The sequence below is a fragment of the Phocoena sinus genome, chromosome 7 (assembly GCF_008692025.1).
Source record: "Phocoena sinus isolate mPhoSin1 chromosome 7, mPhoSin1.pri, whole genome shotgun sequence".
In the NCBI taxonomy this organism is placed as follows: domain Eukaryota; kingdom Metazoa; phylum Chordata; class Mammalia; order Artiodactyla; family Phocoenidae; genus Phocoena; species Phocoena sinus.
The window spans coordinates 21442857-21466812 of NC_045769.1; the positions used below are offsets into that span (position 1 = coordinate 21442857).

Below are 23956 nucleotides of genomic sequence, written 5' to 3' on the forward strand. Positions count from 1 at the left end.
CACAAAGCCCTTTCAAAAGATGAAACTGCAAGCATAGGTAATGGAAACTTAGCATTTCAGTATGAAACCCATTTACCCTTCAGTTATTATTTGCTAGTTTCTGCCTGAGAATTGATAGCTATTAGCTTTCCACGTACATAGATGACCTTTGTGTATGTGAGAGCTTTATAAGCTTCTACTTACAGCTGTCAAAACTTACTAGACAATCCTCAAACATGCAAGAGCTTGCTCTTAGAGAAGTCTTAAACTAAAAAAACCACTTTCAAAAGAAAACTTTTAATCTGTTCCTTCATAAACCTAATTCTGTCTTGGGCAATATGCTAACAGTCCAAAAGCATCTGTGTGATAAGGGAAAGATGACTCGGAGGAAGTATATCAAACATCTTGCTTCAAGTAACAAGCTGGCTTTAACAGCCTGCCTAAAGTCAAAAGGAGGTCAAGTCAATTGCAAAGGAGAAAAAAAATCCAAAGACTCTGTCCATAATCTCACTTAAGCTGCTGAACACAAGAGATTATGAAGATCTGTCTCCCAGACAAATAATCAATCTGGGGCAAAAGCAGCTGTCAAGAAATGGCTGAAGATATGGGAACATATGTATATGTATAACTGATTCACTTTGTTATAAAGCAGAAACTAACACACCACTGTAAAGCAATTATACTCCAATAAAGATGTAAAAAAACAAAAAAAGAAATGGCTGAATGAGAAGGGAAATTAGTAACTAAGAGTACTATTAGTAACCATTTCTAAATGTGATGTTTTCATTCAAAAGCCCAACTTTCAGATAGTGAGGCTTGAAGAGGTTATCCTAAAAATAAAGCAAAGTAAGACCTAAGTTAGCTTATTCAATGATATTTCAATAATGAATCTCCTCTTACAGCTAGATGAAAGAACTAAAGTAATCATTACGGCCTTACAAACAAGAATTAAGTTTTATTACTTGACATCTTTCCCATTCATCACTTGCCTTCTTCCTTTTGAGAAGTAAAGAAGAGATAAGGGGTGAGTCATTCAGAGCCCTTTCCTTCAAGGAGAATAAGAAATAAACACACAAAGCCTTGGTGGCAAAAATGGAGGGAAAATGCACAAATCTGAGGCAGCACAAAATTCTATCAGAATTTGAGTTCTTTAAAAAAAAAAAAGTCACAGCCACTTCAGTTAACCTTTGCCGGTTCTTCCCAAGAGAAAGACAACATGGTACTGCTGAAGATTTGGAGGAAAAAGACCCAGATTCTAGTCTCAGTTTTGCCACTGGCTAGCCCTGGAATCTTACACCTTCTTGAAGGTATTGACTGTGTATTAATTTTTGTATGTCTAGAGTTTAGAGTCTAGTAAGTTACTGTCCTCTCTGATCTTCAGTTTGTTCCTCAGGAGAACACTACAACAAAAAGTACCATATCAACTATTCACCTATTCTCTTCCAAAAATACAAATTAACTTATATAGTGGTATTAAGAAGCATTAAACATACAAAGCACTATGCTAAGTTCCGAGAGAAATCAAGGTTGAATCACATGAAGAATTTCTTAAACGCTCCCAAATAAGATTCTAGGGAAGGAAGAATAAGGAGACATATATACTAATTCGCCAGAACTGCACAGGTAAAGGCAAGTCCAGAAAATAGCAGAAAGTAGTGAAAATTTAATATGTTTAATAATCTCAAGATTGAATCATTTAACAGGATTTAATTAGGAATTTTACATATATTAAACTCATAATGTCTATCTGAAGTGGGAAAGCACAATGACTCTCATCCCCAAATTATCTATGAGGGAGCTGAGCTCTGGAAGGTACACATTATCCATGCAAGGTCACAGCAGACACAGAAATGTTAACAGTTGCTGCATTTGGATGTTGGGACCCTGGATAATCTGTTGTTCTTTCTTCTCTTCTCCTTTTCTTTCATATAAGAGTATAAATCTTTTTTTTTTTTTTTTTTTTTTTTTTTTTTTTTGCGGTACGCGGGCCTCCCACTGCTGTGGCCTCTCCTGGTGCGGAGCACAGGCTCCGGACGCGCAGGCTCAGCGGCCACGGCTCACGGGCCCAGCCGCTCTGCGGCATGTGGGATCTTCCCGGACCGGGGCACGAACCCGCGTCCCCTGCATCGGCAGGCGGACTCTCAACCACTGTGCCACCAGGGAAGCCCGAGTATAAATCTTGTAATTCATTTATTTAGCCACACATTTACCTAATACTTACTATGTGTGGACCCCTAAATTAGGCTCTAGATTCTAAATATATAAAAGTTAATAATCATCACCTTCAAGAAGTTCAGCCAAATAAAAAAGATAAATATATAAACAGGCAATTAACAAAATATTGTGGTAAGCAGCATATCCCTTTGAGAGGATAGCAGGTAGCTGTGTTGGGCTGGGGCATGAAGTGCAAGCTGGGAAGTAGTGAGAGATGATGATAGAAAATATCTAAACTGTAGACACAAACTGTGAGGAAAGAAAGTGGTTCTCCAGGTAGCTGGACAGACATTTCTCTTCCTTCTGTTTATCTGGGTTTTCTCATTTGTGTAACAGAATTTGGTCTTAAGCTGAAGGTAATGGAAAGCCATGAAAGCAAAGATTTTTAATCAGGCATCCAAGGATGACATCAAGGAATTTGTGAACCACCTAAAACTACATGCAAAATTTACTATGTTAGGGCATTTTCCTGGGGAGAGGGTTCACAGTTTTTATCAGATTATCCAAAGGGTCCATCATACACAAACACACACAGATTAAGAATCACTGCATTAAAGGATTTTAAGGAAGGGAGTGATGTGATCAGATTTGTTTTTTAAAAAATCACTCAGATAGAAGAATGCAGAATGGATGGGAAGGGGCTAAGACTGGAATTAGGGGAATCAGTCAAGGGGTTATCTCAGTAAAGCAGGCTAAAATGAAACCTACATAAAAGCAACGGCAGTGGGCGATGCTAGTAAGAACTAACTCACCATCAGTCACGAAGCCAAGCACACGAGTCAGCTATTGTTATTGTCCCTTTACAATTAAGCAAACCAAGGCTCAAAAGGGCCTGACCTTGTCTAAAGCACACAGTAAAGGGTCCACAGCCAACTGGACTTTTAACCACTCTCCTAAACAGCCTCCTAAAAGGCAGGTATTTGTTATCACAACTTGGCACAGAGCAACTTGCCAATTTTAACCACTATTAAAAAGAAATACTTGGGTTTTGATCCAAATCAATGCTCTTAGCCACTGTACTAACCTGAAGCAAAAGGAGTGAACTTGAGGTAAACCTAATACAACTTGGTAAGCCAGTTACGTGTGGGGAGTGAAGAAAAGGGATGACTCCCTGGAAATTAGGTGTCATTCACTGAAACAGAGAATCACAGCATGAAGAGGGAGTTGAAAGGAGTGTGGAAAGAGAAAGAAGGTGATGAAGTCACTTCTGGATATACTGACCTTGAGTTATCTGTAGACACTTAAGATCCAGTGGATAAGATGGAAGTATATTAGGATAGACAAGATTTTTAGTTATTTTTGGAGACCCATATGTGAATTATTGATAATAAAGGTCTTAGGATGTGCAGCCTGGCATAATCGTTGACAGGGTAAGCTCTGGGGTCAAACTGCCTGCGTTTAAATCCATCTCCATCGCTTAACCAGCTGTGATCCTGAGGAAGTTTCTTACCTCCTCTAAGCCTCAGTGTCCTCAGCTTTAAGATGAAGTGAATAAAAGAATCTACTTCATAAGATGGCCAAAAGGATGCAAAGAGATAATACATACCTGTGTCCAATAAATGTCAGCTCTTTCAGAGGAGGAGTCCTACAAAACATCAACATTTAAGGTTGGTGGGGAAAGAAAAGCAGCCCCCAGAGGAATCTGAGAGGGAGCCTGTCAAAGGTTTAGAGAGGAAAATGTGGAGAATCTGAAGTTAAGGAAGACATATGAGTTTCAAGAGGGAATGGATAACTGACAATGTCATGTGCCACAAAGAGGTCAAGAAAGAAAAGGGGGCTTCCCTGGTGGCGCAGTGGTTGAGAGTCCGCCTGCCGATGCAGGGGACACGGGTTCGTGCCCCGGTCCGGGAAGATCCCACATGCCATGGAGCGGCTGGGCCCGTGAGCCATGGCCGCTGAGCCTGCGCTCCGCAATGGGAGAGGCCGCAACAGTGAGAGGCCCGCATACCGCAAAAAAAAAAAAAATGAAGAAAGAAAGAAAAGGACTGCCATGCTTAAGTAAATCCAACAGTTAGTGTCTTTTAGAAGACCAGTTTCAGGGCAGTGGTGCAGGCAGAAGGCTGAGCCAGTGAGTGCTAGGAAAAGAAGCAGTATAGGCTCTTCTGCTAATAAGCCTGGCTATGGAAGGAAAGATGATGATAACAGGGAGTAATTAGAGAGAGGAAACTGAGGGGGTTACTTCATTTTCTTTTAGAGGAAAGAAATAAAATGTTAATGTGTGGAGGGAAAGGAGCTGGTACACAGGGAGAAGCTGAAGATACAGAAGGAAGGAAGAAATTATCAGTGGACTGAGGTACCAGATGGGACAGATATAGCATCCCAGGACATAGGTGAAAGGATTAACTTGGGACAGGATGAGGTACCCTCTTCCACTGAGGCAGGAAAAAAGGAAGTAAAGGCAGATACAATACAGGTATGTTTTTAGGTAAGATGGGCCAGAAAACTGAGACATTCCCATCTACTGGCCTCTGTTTCCTCTGTGAAGTCACCAGCATGATCGTCGCTACTGCCGTAGTTGGTGAAAATGTGCTAGGGACAGGACTAGGATCTTGTAAATCATCTCTTCACAAACACTATATTCTTACTATGTGTTTGGCACTGTGCCCATTCTAGGGTGACAACAGTGAACAGCATATATTACTCAACTAACCTGCATGACAACTCTATGAGACAGATATTCCTATTATCCCTATTTACCCATGAGGAAACTGAGGCTTAGGGAGGATAAGCAACTCGCAAGTAAGGTCACACTGCAGAGCAAGGGGACCAACTCACACTGTCTTGACCCTGGAGTCTGAAGTCTTAGCCAGTAAAACCAGGTGAGGTTGGTCTCTGACAGTAAGTAGGGACTGGGGTCTTAGGGGACTTGAAAAAAGTAGAAAACTTTACACTATTTGCATATAGAGATAAAAAGAAATCAAGATCACATATTAGTTCCATAGGCAGGATCAGACCTCAGATGTCCCTATTCTCATGTAAGTTCTGTCCAAGAGATGATGCTTTCATTTCAAGGGTGTTGTTCAGCAACATTAAGGGAAGCAATGCTTTTCTGTGATAAGAGTAATATTCAGTACATTTTTGGAATGCAATGTCAGATGGTACTTTTACCCTCTTGAACTGAAGAAATCACTTCGACACTAGGGATTGAACAGGTTCAGCATGAATAGTAGATCTTCTCAAATAGTCAATGTTTTTATTGATAATGACAGTATTACTGCTCTGGGTTTTGACTACTGCCTTCCCTCCAAATAGTTTAAAGTCCTTTAATATCTGTGATTTTACTGTTATAATGTCTCTTACGATGAGCCTGTTTTTAGATGAAGGAACTCTCATAAAGGTAAAATTATTTAACCAAAATTAGATCAAGAGTGAAAAAGCTGGAATGAAAACTAGAGACTCCTAGCTCAGAGGTCTTTCCTTGGCCTCTGACACTTCCTGAACAGACATTTGCCCCTCCCCCCCAATCTCAGCCCCTCATCCGTATACTGGAAGTATGTACCCTGGACACAGGGATGATGAATATACACAAAAACACAGCTGGTTGTTAGCAATCTTTCTTTCCCTTAGGGAGACCACCTGTAAAGCTGATTGGAGCCTTATCACAAAAATTGAGTGGCTGTAAGAACCCTGCAGAAGGACTGAGTCATTCTTGAATATAGGAGGTGCTCAATAAATATTTGTTAAATGTGTCATTTCTGCAGTTCTTAAAAACTAAGACTTCTGAGAAGAAAGAGTAGAGAATTGGGGTGTGCGTAGGTGTGTGTGCGCAAGATTATTCTCCGGCCCCCCACAGCTAATTTGGCTGTGTGGCAAACCAAACCCATTATGGGGGCAGAGAACAAGAAGCCTGGCAGGCTCAAGCTTCCTGAAAGAGTGAGAGATGGGAACAGGGCTGAAGGTGTAATCACAGCAGGGATCAAATCACAGAACAGCCTTCTGGGTCTAGCTGGTATGTTTTTTTTTAACCAGCTAATTTACAGTTTAATCAACAGGAGGAGGAGAAAATGGCCCACTTCTTTCCCACAATACCAGAAGGTAATCAAGATCATGAACTGGAGCTTTAATACACAGAGAGGGAACAGCCATATGACTGCAGAAGAGACTAAGGCAAGGCTGTCATGGGAAGAAAAGGACTCAGAATTTTACTGAACTGTTCTCTAAGATACGAATCCAGAGGGATCTAGGTAGATGAGGAAAGCAGAATTTTTAGTGACAGTCTTCCTATGTAGAAGAAGCGGTGACAGACTAAAAAGAAACATAAAAGCCTCCAGGATGTGTTAGAAATGTACATGAGAGAATCTTTCAATCCCACGATTGTTTTTTTTTTCTTTTTCCCCCAATTCTGAGAAAGTTTGGGGTATTAACCTCTAAAAAGCCACCGAAAATGCAAACCTGTCTTTTCAACTTGGCAGATAATTCACTAAATTAACAATTTACAGAACCCTGTAAAGTGAAGGTTTCTGGAAATTACTCAATACTGGTCCAATGGGGTATTTACAAATACAAGCTTTACTTTGTCAATACAGACACAGCCGTAGGAAGGAACTCAAAGAAAAAGGAAAAAAATTGTGATCTAAAACTGGATCTTGGAATGCAACCTAAAGAAATGAGTAAATCGTTTTGATTTGGGGAGAAAAGTCACCAATAATAAAACCAAAACCTGGTAAAATCAATGTCATACACCCAAATAATTCTGGATAAGAACAGCTTCTTAAGGTTTGTTTTTGTTCTGCTTTGAATGGAAACTGATATAATTCTAAACAGACTTGATGTGGGGAAAAAACACTTAATAGCTACCTGAGAGCTTGATCTAAGGATATGAAAACCATTTTACAATCCTTAAACTACACCTCACTAATGGTATAACCAAGCACATCAACACAGTAACAGCACAACTACAGAGGGCCAGGTTTTTCATTCTCCTTCCCATTTTCCCTCCCAAAATCTCACCGATATTCTCCTGGCACCTTACCTCCAAAACGAAAAACCTTACGACTTTCACCCCTCTCCTCTCATCCTTAGCACTTTACTTTAAAAATGTTAAAATTCAGTCTTAGATATTCAAAGATTGTTTGTCTTCCTATATATATAATTCATCAAGAATCTGATGCTGATCAAAAAGTCAACAACCCCAAAGGTAGCTCTAATTTCTAGGTGCACAAGGATAAAATATATCTACAGTGGACAGATGTGAGAAACCAGGATTTCCAATGCAAGGCTCAAATAGCAAAAGGTTTCTTCCTCCCACCTTTGTGATTCCACAAACCCAGGTTGCAACCCTTAATGCCACAGCCCCTCTAAGACCACAACCAATCTTTGTGTTCCAGCATCACACACAGCTCCATCGAGTACTCACTTATCTGGGAAAATGTCCTGAGCAGTCACTTGGTCCTTTTTCTTGAGGACTTCAGTCAGAGGGAAAAGGGTCTTTATTTTAGAGACAGGAACCTGACATTTAGCTGTCACCTCAGTGGGGGGATCCAGCATATTCAAAATGTGTTGCTGAATTGGGGGCAGAGGCTCCTGGGGATGTAAAGCTCTGTGCAGCAGACACTGTGGAAAAGGCATAAGGATTTCAAAATGCAGATGTAGACATCACACACAGCTTCATTACACTCTTCTGATCAGGGATCCTCATTCTTTAATTTGGGAGGGTTATGGGATTCCTACCATGTGTAAAAGACAGTAAAGAGGGTGGATCCAGAACCGCCTTGGTTAGCAGGACGTTGGTAACGTCTAAAAGCAACTGTAAAACAGATCTAAGCCTAGCAGCACAGTCAGCTGAAGCCATCCTGGAAAGGAGCCTCATCTCATAAAAAGAGGCCACTGCTCTGACTACTTGGAGGATATACGAGGTTCCCTGAGATGCAATTCCAAAAGCCTCTGACAATCTGCGATGATAACTTTTTTTTTTTTGCGGTACGCGGGCCTCTCACCGTTGTGGCCTCTCCCATTGTGGAGCACAGGCTCCGGAAGCGCAGGCTCAGCGGCCATGGCTCACGGGTCCAGCCGCTCCGCGGCATGTGGGATCTTCCCGGACCGGGGCACGAACCCACGTCCCCTGCATCGGCAGGCGTACTCTCAACCACTGCGCCACCAGGGAAACCCAGATGATAACTTTTTGGTTATAATCCTTTAACCTCCCTTCAGCATGCTGTGCTTTCTCTCTTGCACAACCTTAGAAGACAACCTAAGGTGGATGAATCAGGTGCTAAAGGGGAGGTGCCCATGGTCTGTGAGTCCCAGGATGAACACTGTGGAAGAGATGAGACTACTGGTCTGTCCCAAAACTCCCCCGAGTGCCAAGCTTGGGCTATTCTCCACCCATCTACTCACTTCCGTCCATCTCCACTATACCACTCTTGTCCAGGCACCATCACCTCTCATGTGGGCTACCACAATCCCCTCCTAACTGGTCTCCCTGCATCCATTTTCACGGCTCTACTGTAGCTCAAGTCATCTTAAAACAAGTTCCTTTCCATATCCTAAAGTCAACCCTAACACAGCCCCTGCATGCCTCCCTCCTCCTTGCTCACCCCAGCCGCCCTGTTAGACTGGTTTCCTTCTGCTTCATGCACATGCCAGCTCACTCCAGACTTTGGGTCCTGTGCTTAATGCTCCCTCAGCCTCTTCTGCCTTCCCTTACATCTCAACAGAGCTGGCCTTTTAAAAAATCATTCTGTTCTTTGCTAAATTATCATCTCTTCTGAGAGGATTTCCCTGACACCGTATGAAGGAGCCCTTTACCCCCATGTTACCACCCTGTCATTCTCTATCATTAAACTTGTCTTATATTTCTTATAGTATTTATCATTATCTAAAATTATCTCACCAATTTTTTAGTTTATCTTTTGTTACCTCCACTTACCCCTTGAAAGTAGAGATCTTGTTTGTCTTGTCTACTGCTGAATTCCAAGTACTGAAAAGAGCACCCCACACATGATAAGCACCCAAAAGGTACTGGCTGAGTGAATAAAGCGCTCTTTCTCAGAACTCTACAGAAGAGGTGACAGAGGTGTCAGGAAGCAGCACCAGGAGTGGGGCCAAGATCAAGCCAGGGCAGGTTCTCCACTGCTTACACAGGTGGAGATCCGGACCGCAAGCCACTCCCATTCAATCACTGACACTGCTTTCAGACTACCAGGCCTTGGCAGTAGTGTTATCTGCCCAGAAAAGTAAGTATTCTAAAAGGAGTGTAGGAATGTAATCAAAAAATGAGATAACCGTTAAGAAAAAAAGAAAAAAAATGAAACTCTCAATTCATTGATGTTTTACTCCCCTTGCTAGAGGATAATTCCAAAATTAGGTTGGAGAACAAGGCTCCTATTCCCACCTTTGAACAATTTATATGTTAGTAATTGTAAAGAAAAAAATGGAGCTGAATAGCTCCTGCAATTTTAAAATTACTGTTTCATATCACAAGGTATATGATTTAAACTACTCCATGGATTGTTTTCATGCCCTGTAAAAATGGAAGCTAGACTTCTCGGTTCTAAAAAAATAAAGATACTTGGGCTTAAACAGTAAATGTCATCGAAGAGTCAATGTTCTACAAATTCAGAAAACCCTGAAGTATGTATTAAATAGCAATTTCCTCTAGAAATTTCATGTTCTGCTCCCGATTTCAAGAGACCAACCCCAAGCCTTCCTTCTCCTAGTAAATTCATTGTTTCAGAGCCTGACTCCTGCTTTCCTTTTCCATAATTACTCTACTTTCCCTGGAGCATCAATGACATTAGGCCTGTTTAATGTAAAGCAAAAGGGGAAACCAAAAAGATCCCAAACCCTGTGAATCTACCCCAACCTTCTAATACATAATTTGCAATTCACAGCGCTCACCTTCAGGTCAGTTATTAAAATACCCAAAACAGGACTTCCCTGGTGGCGCAGTGGTTAAGAATCCGCCTGCCAGTGCAGGGGACATGAGTTCGAGCCCTGGTCTGGGAAGATCCCACATGCCGCGGAGCAACTAAGCCCATGCGCCACAACTACTAAGCCCACGTGCCACAACTACTGAAGCCTGTGCACCTAGAGCCCGTGCTCTGCAACAAGAGAAGCCACCGCAATGAGAAGCCAGCGCACCACAACGAAGAGTAGCCCCCGCTCGCTGCAACTAGAGAAAGCGTGCGTGCAGCATCGAAGACCCCAATGCAGCCAAAAATAAATAAATTTATATTAAAAACAATAATAAAATACCAAAAACAGCTTACAAAGCCCTAAATATGTAAGCAGAAATCCAACACCCAACATAGCAGACTACCTCGCAAACACTCTGGGAGATTCTATCTCTGATATCCAAGTGACATTTGTGGGAAAAGAACTCTGAATTCCAGGCAATTCTTTCAAATAGTGTCATCACCCATAAGTCAGTAATAAGGGACCCACAAGAGATGTTCTAAAGCATCACCCTCTCATATTTTCTTAAAGGCCACATTTTAGATAAAGCTAAGTAGGATAAAAATTCAATCAAAAAAATTCCAATTCATTAAAAAAAAAGGTTATGAGAAAGTGACACTTTTTAGTAGCTGAGAAGCTGAGATCTCAGTCCTCAAACTACTTAATTTCTCCTTTAAGCAACCGTTTTCCTTGATGTGATTTTTACAATTTGAAAAAGACTAGAGAAAAAACTGCAGGCCACCGTGGCTAGCTCGTAAGTTAATAATATGTTGATTTCAGCAACCCAGTATCAATTATTTAAAAGGGAGTATTAACTGTACACTTGACAAAAGACATATTTTTCAGCATTTCTTTCCAAAATTAGAATTAAATTAACCTCTTGCCAACAAGTTGATTACTAACCTCTCCCTCCTTCTGCCCCCTACTCCCAGTTCATTTACTCTTATTTATAGCTATTTTAAAAGAAAAAAAAAAAAGTCTTCCTGGGTCCTACATCCTCCTGTAGCTTCCTGGATCCTCTCTCTCTCTCTTCCCTTCATCAGTAAAGGTTTCTCCTACAGGTACTGTAATCTGGCTAACGCCCCATCACTCTACTCCAACTGGGCCCTCAAAGTCATCAAAGACTTCACTACAAACCCCAAAGGCCCTTTGCCAGGCTCAGCTCTCTTCACCACTGTGCAACGTCTGATTTGTGATTCTTTCCTTTCCAACACTCTTCTAGTTCTTTCTGTCTCTCTGACCTTTTGGGGAGGGTGGAGGTAGGAACACTGTTTCATTTCTGGCAGCTTTTCTGTCTGTCCCTAATTGTCCAATCACGGTGGTGTTCAGGACTTCATTCTCCCTCCTCCTCACTCAACAGACTCTCCCAGGTGACCTCATTCACTTCTGTTTCTACCTAAAGGAGGAGGACACTCAAATCTATACATTTAGTCCTGAACGCTCTCCTGGGCTCTGCACCCCTATTTCCAACTTCCCACTGAGTGTCTGTACTGGGACAGCCAACAGATAACTCAAATTTAACACTTGCAAGAATACATGAATTACCTTTTCTGTCTGTTCATTCTATATTCCTTATCATAATTAATGGTGACATCATCCTTCCTGTCATCCAAGCTAGGATTCTGTTATCTTCAATTCCTATTTCTCATCAACCACCATCCAGTCCCTTAAGTCCTATCTACTTTACCTTCTAAATTTTCTCCTCTCCACTCTCCATCACTGCTTTAATTCAAGCCTTCCTGGGGGCCACTGCAGGTTTCCTAACTGGTCTCTAGTCCATTTCCCATGCCACCATCAGACCTATTTTCTAAAAATCATGTCACCCGCCTGCTGACAAAATCCTTTAGTGATTACCCACTGCCTACAGGATAAAATAAAAACTACTGGCTCTTCATGACCTGTCTGCTACCTGCTACCTTTTCCACCATTTTCCCATAGAGCCTATTCGCCAGCCAAATGGAACTATTTGTGGATCCCTAAATACATCACACTTCTTTGTGTTTTCTTGCTTTTGCATGTGCTACTTCTTTTGCCTGGCATGCCCACAGCACATCACACATTGCCTTTATTCCTAAATGAAATCTTCCTGAAGTCACTCACCTGCAAGAATCTCTCTTTCCTCTCATTCCCACAGTATTTTGTACCCACCACTATTGTGCCTATTGGTTTTATCTCTCTCTTCTCCTCTCACTCCTCTGGAGGGGTCCTTTCAGGTAATGAGCTCATAGTATCACCAGCACGTGATACATTGTTAGTACTCAATAAGTATTTGTTTTAGAAAAAGTGAATTCAATTTATATATACCCTAGCAATGATACTTCTTTATACAGATAGGCCATGTTAACAACTCTCCGAGGGGGACCTTCAAGACGGTGGAGGAATAAGATGCGAGATCACCCTCCTCCCCACAAATAAATCAGAAATACATCTACATGTGGAACAGGTCCTACAGAACACCTACTGAATGCTGGCAGAAGACCTCAGACCTCCCAAAAGGCAAGAAACTCCCCACGTACCTGGGTAGGGCAAAAGAAAAAAAAAAAGAGACAAAAGAATAGGGACAGGACCTGCACCAGTGGGAGGGAGCTGTAAAGGAGGAAAGGTTTCCACACACTAGGAAGCCCCTTCACTGGCAGAGACGGGGGGCGGGGGGTGGTGGGGGGAAGCTTCGGAGCCACGGAGGAGAGCGCAGCAACAGGGGTGCAGAGAGCAAAGTGGAGAGAGTCCCGCACAGAGGATCGGTGCCGACCAGCTCTCACCAGCCCGAGAGGCTTGTCTGCTCACCCGCTGGGACAGGTAGGGGCTGGGAGCTGAGGCTCAGGATTCAGAGGTCGGATCCCAGGGAGAGGACTGGGGTTGGAGGCGTGAACACAGCCTGAAGGGGGCTGGTGCGCCACAGCTAGCCGGGTGGGAGTCTGGGAAAAAGTCTGCACCTGCCAGAGAGGCAAGAAACTGTTGTTTTGCGGTGCGTGAGGAGAGGGGATTCCTTCCCCGTCTGCCAACAGAAGGCAGAGCACCGCCTAAACGAGCTCCAAAGAAGGGTGTGAGCCGCGGCTGTCAGCTCAGACCCCAGAGATGGGCATGAAACACTAACGCTGCTTCTGCAGCCACCAAGAATCCCGTGTGCAGGCATAGGTCACTATCCACACCCCCAACCCCCCAGGAGCCTGTGCAGCCCGCCACTGCCAGGGTCCCGTGACCCAGGGACAACTTACCCGGGAGAACAGACGGCGTGCCTCAGGCTGGTGCAATGTCACACTGGCCTCTGCCGCCGCAGGCTCGCCCCGCATTCCAATTATAACTACTGTACCCCTCCCTCTCCCCAGCATGAGTGAACCAGAGCCCCCTAATCAGCCGCTGCTTTAACACCGTCCTGTCTGGATGGGAAAAGATGCCTGAAGGCGACCTACACACAGAGGCGGGGCCAAATCCAAAGCTGAACCCCAGGAGCTGTGCGAACAAAGAAGAGAAAGGGAAATCTCTCCCAGCAGCCTCAGGAGCAGCGGATTAAATCTCCATGGTCAACTTGAGGTATGCTGCATCTGTGGAATACTTGAATAGACAACGAATCATCCCAAATTGAGGAGGTGGACTTTGGGAGCAACTGCAGACTTGGGTTTTCTGTCTGCAACTGATTTGTTTCTGATTTTTATGTTTACATTAGTTTAGCTTTTAGCACTTGTTATCACTGGTGGATTTGTTTATTGGTTTGGTTGCTCTCTTCCTTTATTTAAATTATTTTTTATTATTTTAATAATTAAAAAAATTTTATTGATTGACTGACTGATTGATTTTCCCTTCTTTTTTTCTCCCTTGTCTTCTGAGCCGTGTGGCTGACAGGGTCTTGGTGCTCCGGTCTGGTGTCAGGCCTGAGCCTCTGAGGTGGGAGAGCCGAGTTCAGGACACTGGACCAGCAGAGACCTCCCAGCCCCACGTAATTATCAATCGACCAGAGCTCTCCCAGAGATCTCCGTCTCAATGCTAAGACCCCGCTCCACCCAGCGGCCAGCAAACTCCAGCGCTGGACGCCCCATGCCAAACAACTAGTAAGACAGGAAAACAACCTCACCCATTAGCAGAAAGGCTGCCTAAAATCATATTAAGTTCACAGACACCCCAAAACACACCACCAGACGCAGCCCTGCCCACCAGAAACATAAGATCCAGCCCCACCCAACAGAACACAGGCACCAATTCCCTCCACCAGGAAGCCTACCCAAGCCACTGAACCAACCTTACCCACTGGGGGCAGACACCAAAAACAATGGGAACTACAAACCTGCAGCCTGTGAAAAGGAGCCCCCAAACACAGTAAGTTAAACAAAATGAAAAGACAGAGAAATAAACAGCAGATGAAGGAGCAAGGTAAAAACCCAAGAGACCAAACAAATGAAGAGAAAATAGGCAGTCTACCAGAAAAAGAATTCAGAGTAATGATAGTAAACATGATCCAAATGCTTGGAAATAGAATGAAGAAAATACAAGTAACATTTAACATGGACCCAGAAGAAAAACAATAATGAACATCACAATAAATAAAATTAAAAATTCTCTAGAAGGAGTCAATAGCAGAATAACTGAGGCAGAAGAACGGATAGGTGACCTGGAAGATAAAAATAACTACTGCAGAGCAGAATAAAGAAAAAAAATGAAAAGAATTCAGGACAGTCCCAGACACCTCTGGGACAACATAAGATGCACCAACACTTGAATTATAGTGGTCTCAGGAGAAAAAGAGAAAAAGAAAGGGTCTGAGAAACTATTTGAAGAGATGATAGTTGAAAACTTCCCTAACATGGGAGGGGAAATAGTCAATCAAGTCCAGGAAGCACAGAGAGTCCCATACAGGATAAATCCAAGGAGAAACATGCCAAGACACATACTAATCAAACTATCAAAAGTTAAATACAAAGAAAAAATATTAAAAGCAGCAGGGAAAAGCAACAAATAACATACAAGGGAATCCCCATAAGGTTAAGAGCTGATCTTCCAGCAGAAACTCTGCAAGCCACAAGGGAGTAGAAGGACCTATTTAAAGTGATGAAAGGGAAAAACCTACAACCAAGATTACTCTACCCAGCAAGGATCTTATTCAGATGTGATGGAAAAATTAAAACCTTTACAGACAAGCAAAAGCTAAGAGAATTCAGCATAACCAAACCAGCTTTACAACAAATGCTAAAGGAACTTCTCTAGGCAGGAAACACAAGGGAAGGAAAAGACCTACAAAAACAAACCCAAAACAATTAAGAAATGGTAATAGGAACATACATATCAATAATTACCTTAAATGTAAATGGATTAAATGCTCCAACCAAAAGACATAGACGGTCAATGGATACAAAAACAAGATCCATATACATACTGTATACAAGAGACTCACTTCAGATCTAGGGACACATACAGACTGAAAGTGAAGGGATGGAAAAAGATATTCCATGCAAATGGAAATCAAAAGAAAGCTGGAGCAGCAATTCTCATATCAGACAAAATAGACTTTAAAATAAACACTGTTACAAGAAACAAAGAAGAACACTGCATAATGATCAAGGGATAAATCCAAGAAGAAGATACAACAATTGTAAATATTTATGCACCCAACACAGGAGCACCTTAATACATAAGGCAAATGCTAACAGCCATAAAAGGAGAAATCGACAGTAACATGATAACAGTGGGGGACTTTAATACCCCACTTTCACCAATGGACAGATCACCAAAAATGAAAATAAATAAGGAAACACAAGCTTTAAATGACACATTAAACAAGAGGGACTTAACTGATGTTTATAGGACATTCCATCCAAAAACAACAGAATACCCTTTCTTCTCAAGTGCTCATGGAACATTCTCCAGGACAGATCATATGTTGGGTCACAAATCAAGCCTTGGTAAATTTAAGAAAATTGAAATCGTATCAAGTATCTTTTCTGACCACACTGCTATGAGACTAGACATAAATTACAGGAAAAAAAAACTGTAAAAAATACAAACACATGGAGGCTAAACAATACACTACTAAATAACCAAGAGATCACTGAAGAAATCAAAGAGGAAATCAAAAAATACCTAGAAACAAATGACAATGAAAACACAATGACCCAAAACCTATGGGATGCAGCAAAAGCAGTTCTAAGAGGGAAGTTTATAGCAATACAATCCTACCTCAAGAAATAAGAAACATCTCAAACAACCTAACGCTACACCTAAAGTAATTAGAGAAAGAAGAACAAAAAAACCCTAAAAGTTAGCAGAAGGAAAGAAATCATAAAGATCAGATTAGAAATAAATGAACAAGAAATGAAGGAAATGATAGCAAAGATCAATAAAACTAAAACTGGTTCTTTGAGAAGATAAACAAAATTGATAAACCATTAGCCAGACTCACCGATAAAGAGGGAGAAGACTCAAATCAATAGAATTAGAAATGAAGAAGTAACAACTGACACTGCAGAAATACAAAGGATCATGAGATTACTACAAGCAACTATATGCCAATAAAATGGACAACCTGGAAGAAATGGACAAAATCTTAGAAAAGTACAACCTTCCAAGACTGAACCAGGAAGAAACAGAAAATATAAACAGACCAACCACAAGCACTGAAATTGAAACTGTGATTAAAAATCTTCCAACAAACAAAAGCCCAGGACCAGATGGCTTCACAGGAGAATTCTATCAAACATATAGAGAAGAGCTAACACCTATCCTTCTCAAACTCTTCCAAAATATAGCAGAGGGAGGAACACTCCCAAACTCATCCTACGAGGTCACCATCACCCTGATACCAAAACCAGACAAAGATGTCACAAAAAAAACTACAGGCCAATATCACTGATGAACACAGATGTAAAAATTCTCAACAAAAATACTAGCAAACAGAATCCAACAGCACATTAAAAGGATCATCCACCATGATCAAGTGGGGTTTATCCCAGGAATGCAAGGATTCTTCAGTATATGCAAATAAATCAATGTGATACACCATATTAACAAATTGAAGGAGAAAAACCATATGATCATCTCAATAGATGCAGAAAAAGCTTTCAACAAAATTCAACACCCATTTGTGATAAAAACTCTCCAGAAAGTAGGTATAGAGGGAAACTACCTCAACATAATAAAGGCCATATATGACAAACCCACAGCCAACATCATTTTCAGTGGTGAAAAACTGAACCCATTTCCTCTAAGATCAGGAAAAAGACAATGTTGCCCACTCTCACCACTATTATTTAACATAGTTTTGGAAGTTTTAGCCACAGCAATCAGAGAAGAAAAAGAAATAAAAGGAATCCAAATTGGAAAACGAGAAGTAAAACTGTCACTGTTTGCAGATGACATGATACTATACATAGAGAATCCTAAAGATGCTACCAGATAACTACTAGAGCTAATCAATGAATTTGTTAAAGTGGAAGGATACAAAATTAATGCACAGAAATCTCTTGCATTCTCATACACTAATAATGAAAAATCAGAAAGAGAAATTAAGGAAACAATCCCATTTACCACTGCAACAAAATGAATAAAATACCTAGGAATAAACCTATCTAAGGAGACAAAAGACCTGTATGCAGAAAACTATAAGACATTGATGAAAGAAATTAAAGATGATACAAACATCTTCCCTGCCAGAAGGCAGAACACTAGACCTTCCGACTCTGAGCCTACGCAGGACAAAACCTCAATAAACTGGACTGTACATGCAAAGGCAACTTGTGTTAATAAAAATTCTCTTAATTAAGAAAATGCCATTTGTTGTTTTCAAGTACTTAGAACAACAGAAACCAGTGTCAACAAAGGGTGTGGACTGTTTTAATGAAAAAAATTAAAAAAAAGTTTAATGAGCACTCTGTATGCAAATAAATTTTGCTGAAGTTTTTTTTTTTTTTTTGCAGTACGTGGGCCTCTCACTGTTGTGGCCTCTCCCATTGCGGAGCACAGGCTCCGGACGCGCAGGCTCAGCAGCCATGGCTCATGGACCCAGCCACTCCGCGGCATGTGGGATCCTCCCAGAGCGGGGCACGAACCCGTGTCCCCTGCATCGGCAGGCACTCTCAACCACTGCACCACCAGGGAAGCCCACTAAAGTTTTTAAAGAGAAAAAAAAAGACAATACAAACAGATGGAGAGATATACCATGTTCTTGGATTGGAAGAATCAATATTGTGAACATGACTATACTCCCCAAAGCAATCTACAGATTCAGTGTCCCTATCAAACTACCAATGGCATTTTTCACAGAACTAGAACAAAAAATTTCACAATTTGTATGGAAACACAAAAGACCCCGAATGGCCAAAGCAATCTTGAGAAAGAAAAACAGAGCTGGAGGAATCAGGCTCCAGGACTTCAGACTATACTACCAAGCTACAGTAATCAAGACAGTATGGTACTGGCACAAAAACAAAAATATAGATGAATGGAACAGGATAAAAAGCCCAGAGATAAACCCACACACATAGGGTCATCTTATCCTTGATAAAGGAGGCAAGAATATACAATGCAGAAAAGACAGCCTCTTCAATCAGTGGTGCTGGGAAAACTGGAGAGCTACATGTCAAAGAATGAAATTAGAACACTCCCTAACGCCATACACAAAAATAAACTCAAAATGGATTAAAGACCTAAATGTAAGGCCAGACAGTATAATACTCTTAAGAGGAAAACACAGGCAGAACACTTTATGACATAAATCACAGCAAGTTCCTTTTCGACCCACCACCTAGAGAAATGGAAATAAAAACAAAAATAAACAAATGGGACATAAGGAAACTCAAAAGCTTTTGCACAGCAGAGGAAACCATAAACAAGACCAGAAGACAACCCTCAGAATGGGAGAAAATACTTGCAAACGAAGGAACTGACAAAGGATTAATCAACAAAATATACAAGCAGCTCATGCAGCTCAATATCAAAAAAACAACCTGATCCAAAAACAGGCAGAGGACCTAAACAGACATTTCCCTAAAGAAGATATATAGATTGCCAACAAACACATGAAAGGATGCTCAATATCACTAATCATTAGAGAAATGCAAATCTAAGCTATAATGAGGTATCATCTCACACCAGTCAGAATGGCCATCATCAAAAAATCTACAAACAATAAATGCTGGAGACGGTGTGGAAAAAAAGGAACCTTCCTGCACTGTTGGTGGGAATGTAAATTGATACAGCCAATATGGAGAACAGTATGGAGTTTCCTTTAAAAAACTAATACCACATGACCCAGCAATTCCACTACTGGGCATATACCCTGAGAAAGCAGTAATTCAAAACGAGTCATGTACCACGATGTTCATTGCAGCACTATTTACAATAGCCAGGACATGGAAGCAACCTAAGGGTTCATCGACAGAGGAATGGATGAAGAAGATGTGGCACATATATACAACGGAATATTACTCAGCCATAAAAAGAAACGAAATTGAGTTATATGTAGTGAGGTGGATGGACCTAGAGTCTGTCACACGGAGTGAAGTAAGTCAGAAGGAGAAAAACACATACTGCATGCTAACACATATATATGGAATCTAAAAATTAAAAATGGTTCTGATGAACCTATGGACAGGACAGGAATAAAGATACAGATGTAGAGAACGGACTTGAGGACACAGAGATGGGGAAGGGTAAGCTGGGACGAAGTGAGGGAGTAGCGCTGACATATATACACTACCAAACGTAAAATACATAGCTAGTGGGAAGCAGCTGCATCACATAGGCAGATCAGCTCGCTAGGTGCTTTGTGACCACCTAGATGGGTGAGATAGGGAGGGTGAGAGGGAGACGCAAGTGGGAGGGGATATGGGGATATATGTATACATATAGGTGATTCACTTTGCTACACAGCAGAAACTAACACAACATTGTAAAGCAATCATACTCCAAAAAAGATGTTAAAAAAAAAAAGAAAAAAAAGAAAAACTCTCCCCTACAAAAGAAAACAAAGTTGGTAGGTTGTAAAAATCAAAGTTGCCAGTTCTTAAAGCTTTAAAAGATAATAATGAAAAAAGATAACAATGCCTGCACTTATGGCTTGCATCTGTTCATTAATACAACAAATATTTGTTGAAGATAATAGTACCTACCCTTGGTATCTGCCAAGTATTAGAAGTTTCTACTTTTCACCATAGTGACCTGTTTTTGCAAGGTTTCCACAACTAGTCTGCTCCTCCCTTCTCTACAAATGGCAAAGGCCTTCAGGTCTTGAAGTCTACTTGTCAAAAACCTCAAAGAAATGTATACAAGTAATTTATACTTGATTACGCTTAGAATACGAAAGTATTCACTGAGTCAGGTCTTGACCTGTTAATCTTCATAGTTCTGATTTTAGAAAAAAAGATTTTTTTAAAATTACAAACATCAAAAAACCAGGCAGTTTCTTCTGAGTAGAAGATCCCTCAAAATCACAACAGGCTCTAACACGGACTTGAGTTAGTTAAGGATGCTTTGAGAAATGAGTCAAAAGGGGCAATCAAGGAACTCCCCAACATGCAGCCTCCTTTCCCACCTCCCCGCCTCCCCACACCTGCCACAGCAGTAGGCCCTCCATTGCCCGAGGGGAAAAGTTTGCCTGGCAAAGCTGCTTGTGATTTTTTTCACCTTTGTGGGGTTCAGAGAAGCTTATGTCCTGCTTTCACCAGGTTATTCCAGGGTTGGGATAGCCCTACCACTTCATCCTTGGTCCATCCCTCCCCTTCCTTCACACAAATCAGCTCTCTTGTCAAGTTACCCAGCTTCCCTTAATCCAATGTCCATCTTCTAGTTCCTTTGTACCAAGACTCAGAAATTTATATTTTTCTTTATTTTAGCTACTCTTTAATAAGTTCATACTATAACCTCTCTGACCTCTAATACTTCTTCCCTAATAGTGGTTACATATTACACAGTTCATAAAAAACCCCCTCCTATTTGGATATTAAAAAAAAAAAAACAAGGAAAAGTCTCATTCACATAAGACAAAGGAAGAAACCCAGTAAAAAGCATAAAAGAAGAATCTGCTTTTTATTTAGCCCTCCTGTTAAAAAAAAAAAAAATCTAGCCTTCTCCCAGAAAAAAAATTTAAAACATCCTAACTTTACTTCTTTCTTTCTAAAAGCTCAGAGTATTTTTTAAATCTTTTTTCAGTAGGTAGAGAAAGGTGTTATTCTTCCATTAAATAGACAGAGCAACTGAGCCCTCAGTTTGATTGGGACCAGCCAATTACCCTAACTTCTCACTTAGCTCTCTTTCATCTAAAAAAAGTATGACTGGTTCACCGTTCTTCTCTCACCTGAAATAATCTCTGAAATTGAGGATTTGGGATTTTGCTGGTTGGAAATAAGTCTTCAATGGTGCCCTCCTCTTCGTCTTTCTTTACCAAGCTCATGGAGTCAATCAAAGCATCAACAGCACTCAACTGCGCCTCTAAGACAAGGATAAACAGAGCAGCAAAAGGAAATAATGATTACCTCCATTAGTCTCCAAAACAAATGCTTTCCATTCACAGATATTCACAGCAATACTGGCAGGATATTCAGTCCTGGCCCTGCCAAAAATACTCTCTAGTTATGCAAATCATTTCTTTACTTGAGCCTTGGTTTTCTTATTTGCAAAGAGAGCTATTTAGAGTAGCTAGTCTTTTAGGTACTTCCCAGCTCTAATGAACTTTTGATAGTGGAATATCCTACCAAAGCAAAAGAGTTTGTTCAAGAGAAATGCACCAGAGCCATACAAAACCCACTTTCCATATGCTAATTCAAAATACTCAGTATTCATTGAGTTGACATTAAAAAAACTGGTAACTGGCAAAGGAGAATAACATTAAAAAAGAAAAGGAAAATGCCTTTGGAAATGAAGCATTAGCTTTATAAGGATTTAACATTACCTGTATCAGAGTATACCAACTTAACAGGAAGACGCCATTGGACCAGAGTGAGTGGATTCCTTTACAGTCTCCCCAAGTCAGAATGAGTTCTTTCACAATGAATGAGTTTCTCTCACAAACCTCATGGTGCTAATCACACAGACCTGTGTGCATGTCTTTTTTTTCAATCTTTTTTTTAATTGAAGTATAATTGATCTACAACACTACGTTAGTTCCAGGTGTACAACGTAGTGATTCAATATTTCTATACATTACAAAATGACCAACATGATAAGTCTAGTTACCATCTGTCACCATACAAAGTTATTACATTATAGACTATATTCCCCATGCTGTACATTTTATTCCTGTGACTTATTTATAACTCGAAGTTGGTACCTCTTAATCCCCCTCACCTATTTCACTCATCCCCTTACTCCACTCCACTCTAGCAACCCCCCAGTTTGTTCTCTGTATCTAAGAGTCTGTTTCTGTTTTATTCGTTCATTCGTTTTGGTTTTTAGATTCCACATTTAAGTGAAATCATATGGTATTTGTCTTTCCCTGTCGGACTTATTTCACCTAGAATAATACCTTCTAGGTCCATCCATGTTGTGGCAAATGGCAAGATTTCATTCTTTTTTATGGCTAAGTAATACTCCATTCTGTGTGTGTGTGTGTGTGTGTGTGTGTGCGCGCGCGCGCACGTGTATCACATCTTCTTTGTCCATTCATTTATTGATGGACACTTAGGTTGCTCCCATAACTTGACTACTGTAAATAATGTGGCAATGAACATAGGCATGCATATATCTTTTTGAGTTCGTCTTTTTTGTTTTCTTTGGGAAAATACCCAGAAGTAGAACTGCTGGATCATATGGTAGTTCTATTTTTTAATTTTTTGGGAAACTTCCATACTGTTTTCCATAGTGGTTGTACCAATTTACATTCCAACAACAGTGCTCAAGGGTTCCCTTTTCTCCACATCCTTGCAAACACATGTTATTTGTTGTCTTTTTGATGATAGCTATTCTGACAGGTGTGGTTTTAATTTGCATTTCCCTAATGATTAGTGATGCTGAGCATCTTTTCATGTGTCTGTTGGCCACGCGTATGTATGTCTTCTTTGGAAAAAAGTCCTGCATACATGTCTTACCCCACTCCATTCAAATTCTAAGGATCCTCGAGAGCAGAAACATGACGTCCTCTTCTTTATGTCTAATACCAGATAGGAAGCAAGTTCTCCCCGATAAAAATCTACCAAGTCAGTGAAAACAACACAGCCCAAAGCAATGTGGATGAAAGGCAACTCTCCCAAAAATGTTTCTACCTAAACTGCCACGTGTAACTTTCATTCTGCTGATTCATATGGCAGTTCAGCTATTAAAACCGAAGTGCAATTTTGGGATCATTCACAGTCACTGGGCAAAAGGCAGAAAAGAGAAAGCAGTTCCTAAAAGTTCATTATGCTTCTATTCTTCACCTTTTCAAATATCCCTTTTGGACAGCTACTACAAAATGAACGAGCATACAGATATTTATCATGAGACATTTCTGTCCCATTTTTGGAGTTTCCAAGGGAGGTTTCAGGCACCATCTCAAGCTGACTACTGCAGGGTCCACCCGGTAATAGGAAGCAGGTGGTACCTGTGTGGGTGAATATTTGGTGATTTCCATCTGCTATGACAGGCTAGTATCAGGCCAGACTATGCTGGCATTACACACCCCTACATAAATGCTGACTTGGGAAATACGCCAAACAATTTTAATGATCCGTTTTTCCAATGGAGCAAATGCAAACAAAAATGTCACAGAACTCACACAATATAAAGCAACAGATAGAAAAATACTTAATGTTTTAGATCCTGAGTGATTTATATCTATAAGGTAATCTCTCAACAAAGTTCTCTTCTTTAAATGTTCTTCTCATTTAAAGTTTGGAATTACCGAGAGGAAGAGACAGAATACTGTAACACGCTGGCACCCTCTACACATTCAAGTCCATGCCTGGTTCCA

The 23956-nt window shown here is 40.9% G+C and overlaps 1 protein-coding gene across 5 annotated transcripts in view; it reads right to left on the reverse strand.

The window, feature by feature from the left end:
* Positions 1-23956, reverse strand: part of XRCC5 (X-ray repair cross complementing 5) — a 99462-nt gene that overhangs the window by 44032 nt on the left and 31474 nt on the right. For 2 of the 5 annotated variants that reach the window (XM_032637361.1, XM_032637357.1), the window contains 2 exons: positions 21368-21501; positions 7550-7746 (listed from right to left, as the gene is read on the reverse strand). In XM_032637361.1, the coding sequence (XP_032493252.1) occupies positions 7550-7746; positions 21368-21501 (331 nt within the window). Of the gene's footprint in view, positions 1-921; positions 976-3739; positions 3779-7549; positions 7747-21367; positions 21502-23956 lie in introns of all 5 variants that reach the window. The other 3 variants (XM_032637358.1, XM_032637359.1, XM_032637360.1) reach the window with 3 other exon arrangements.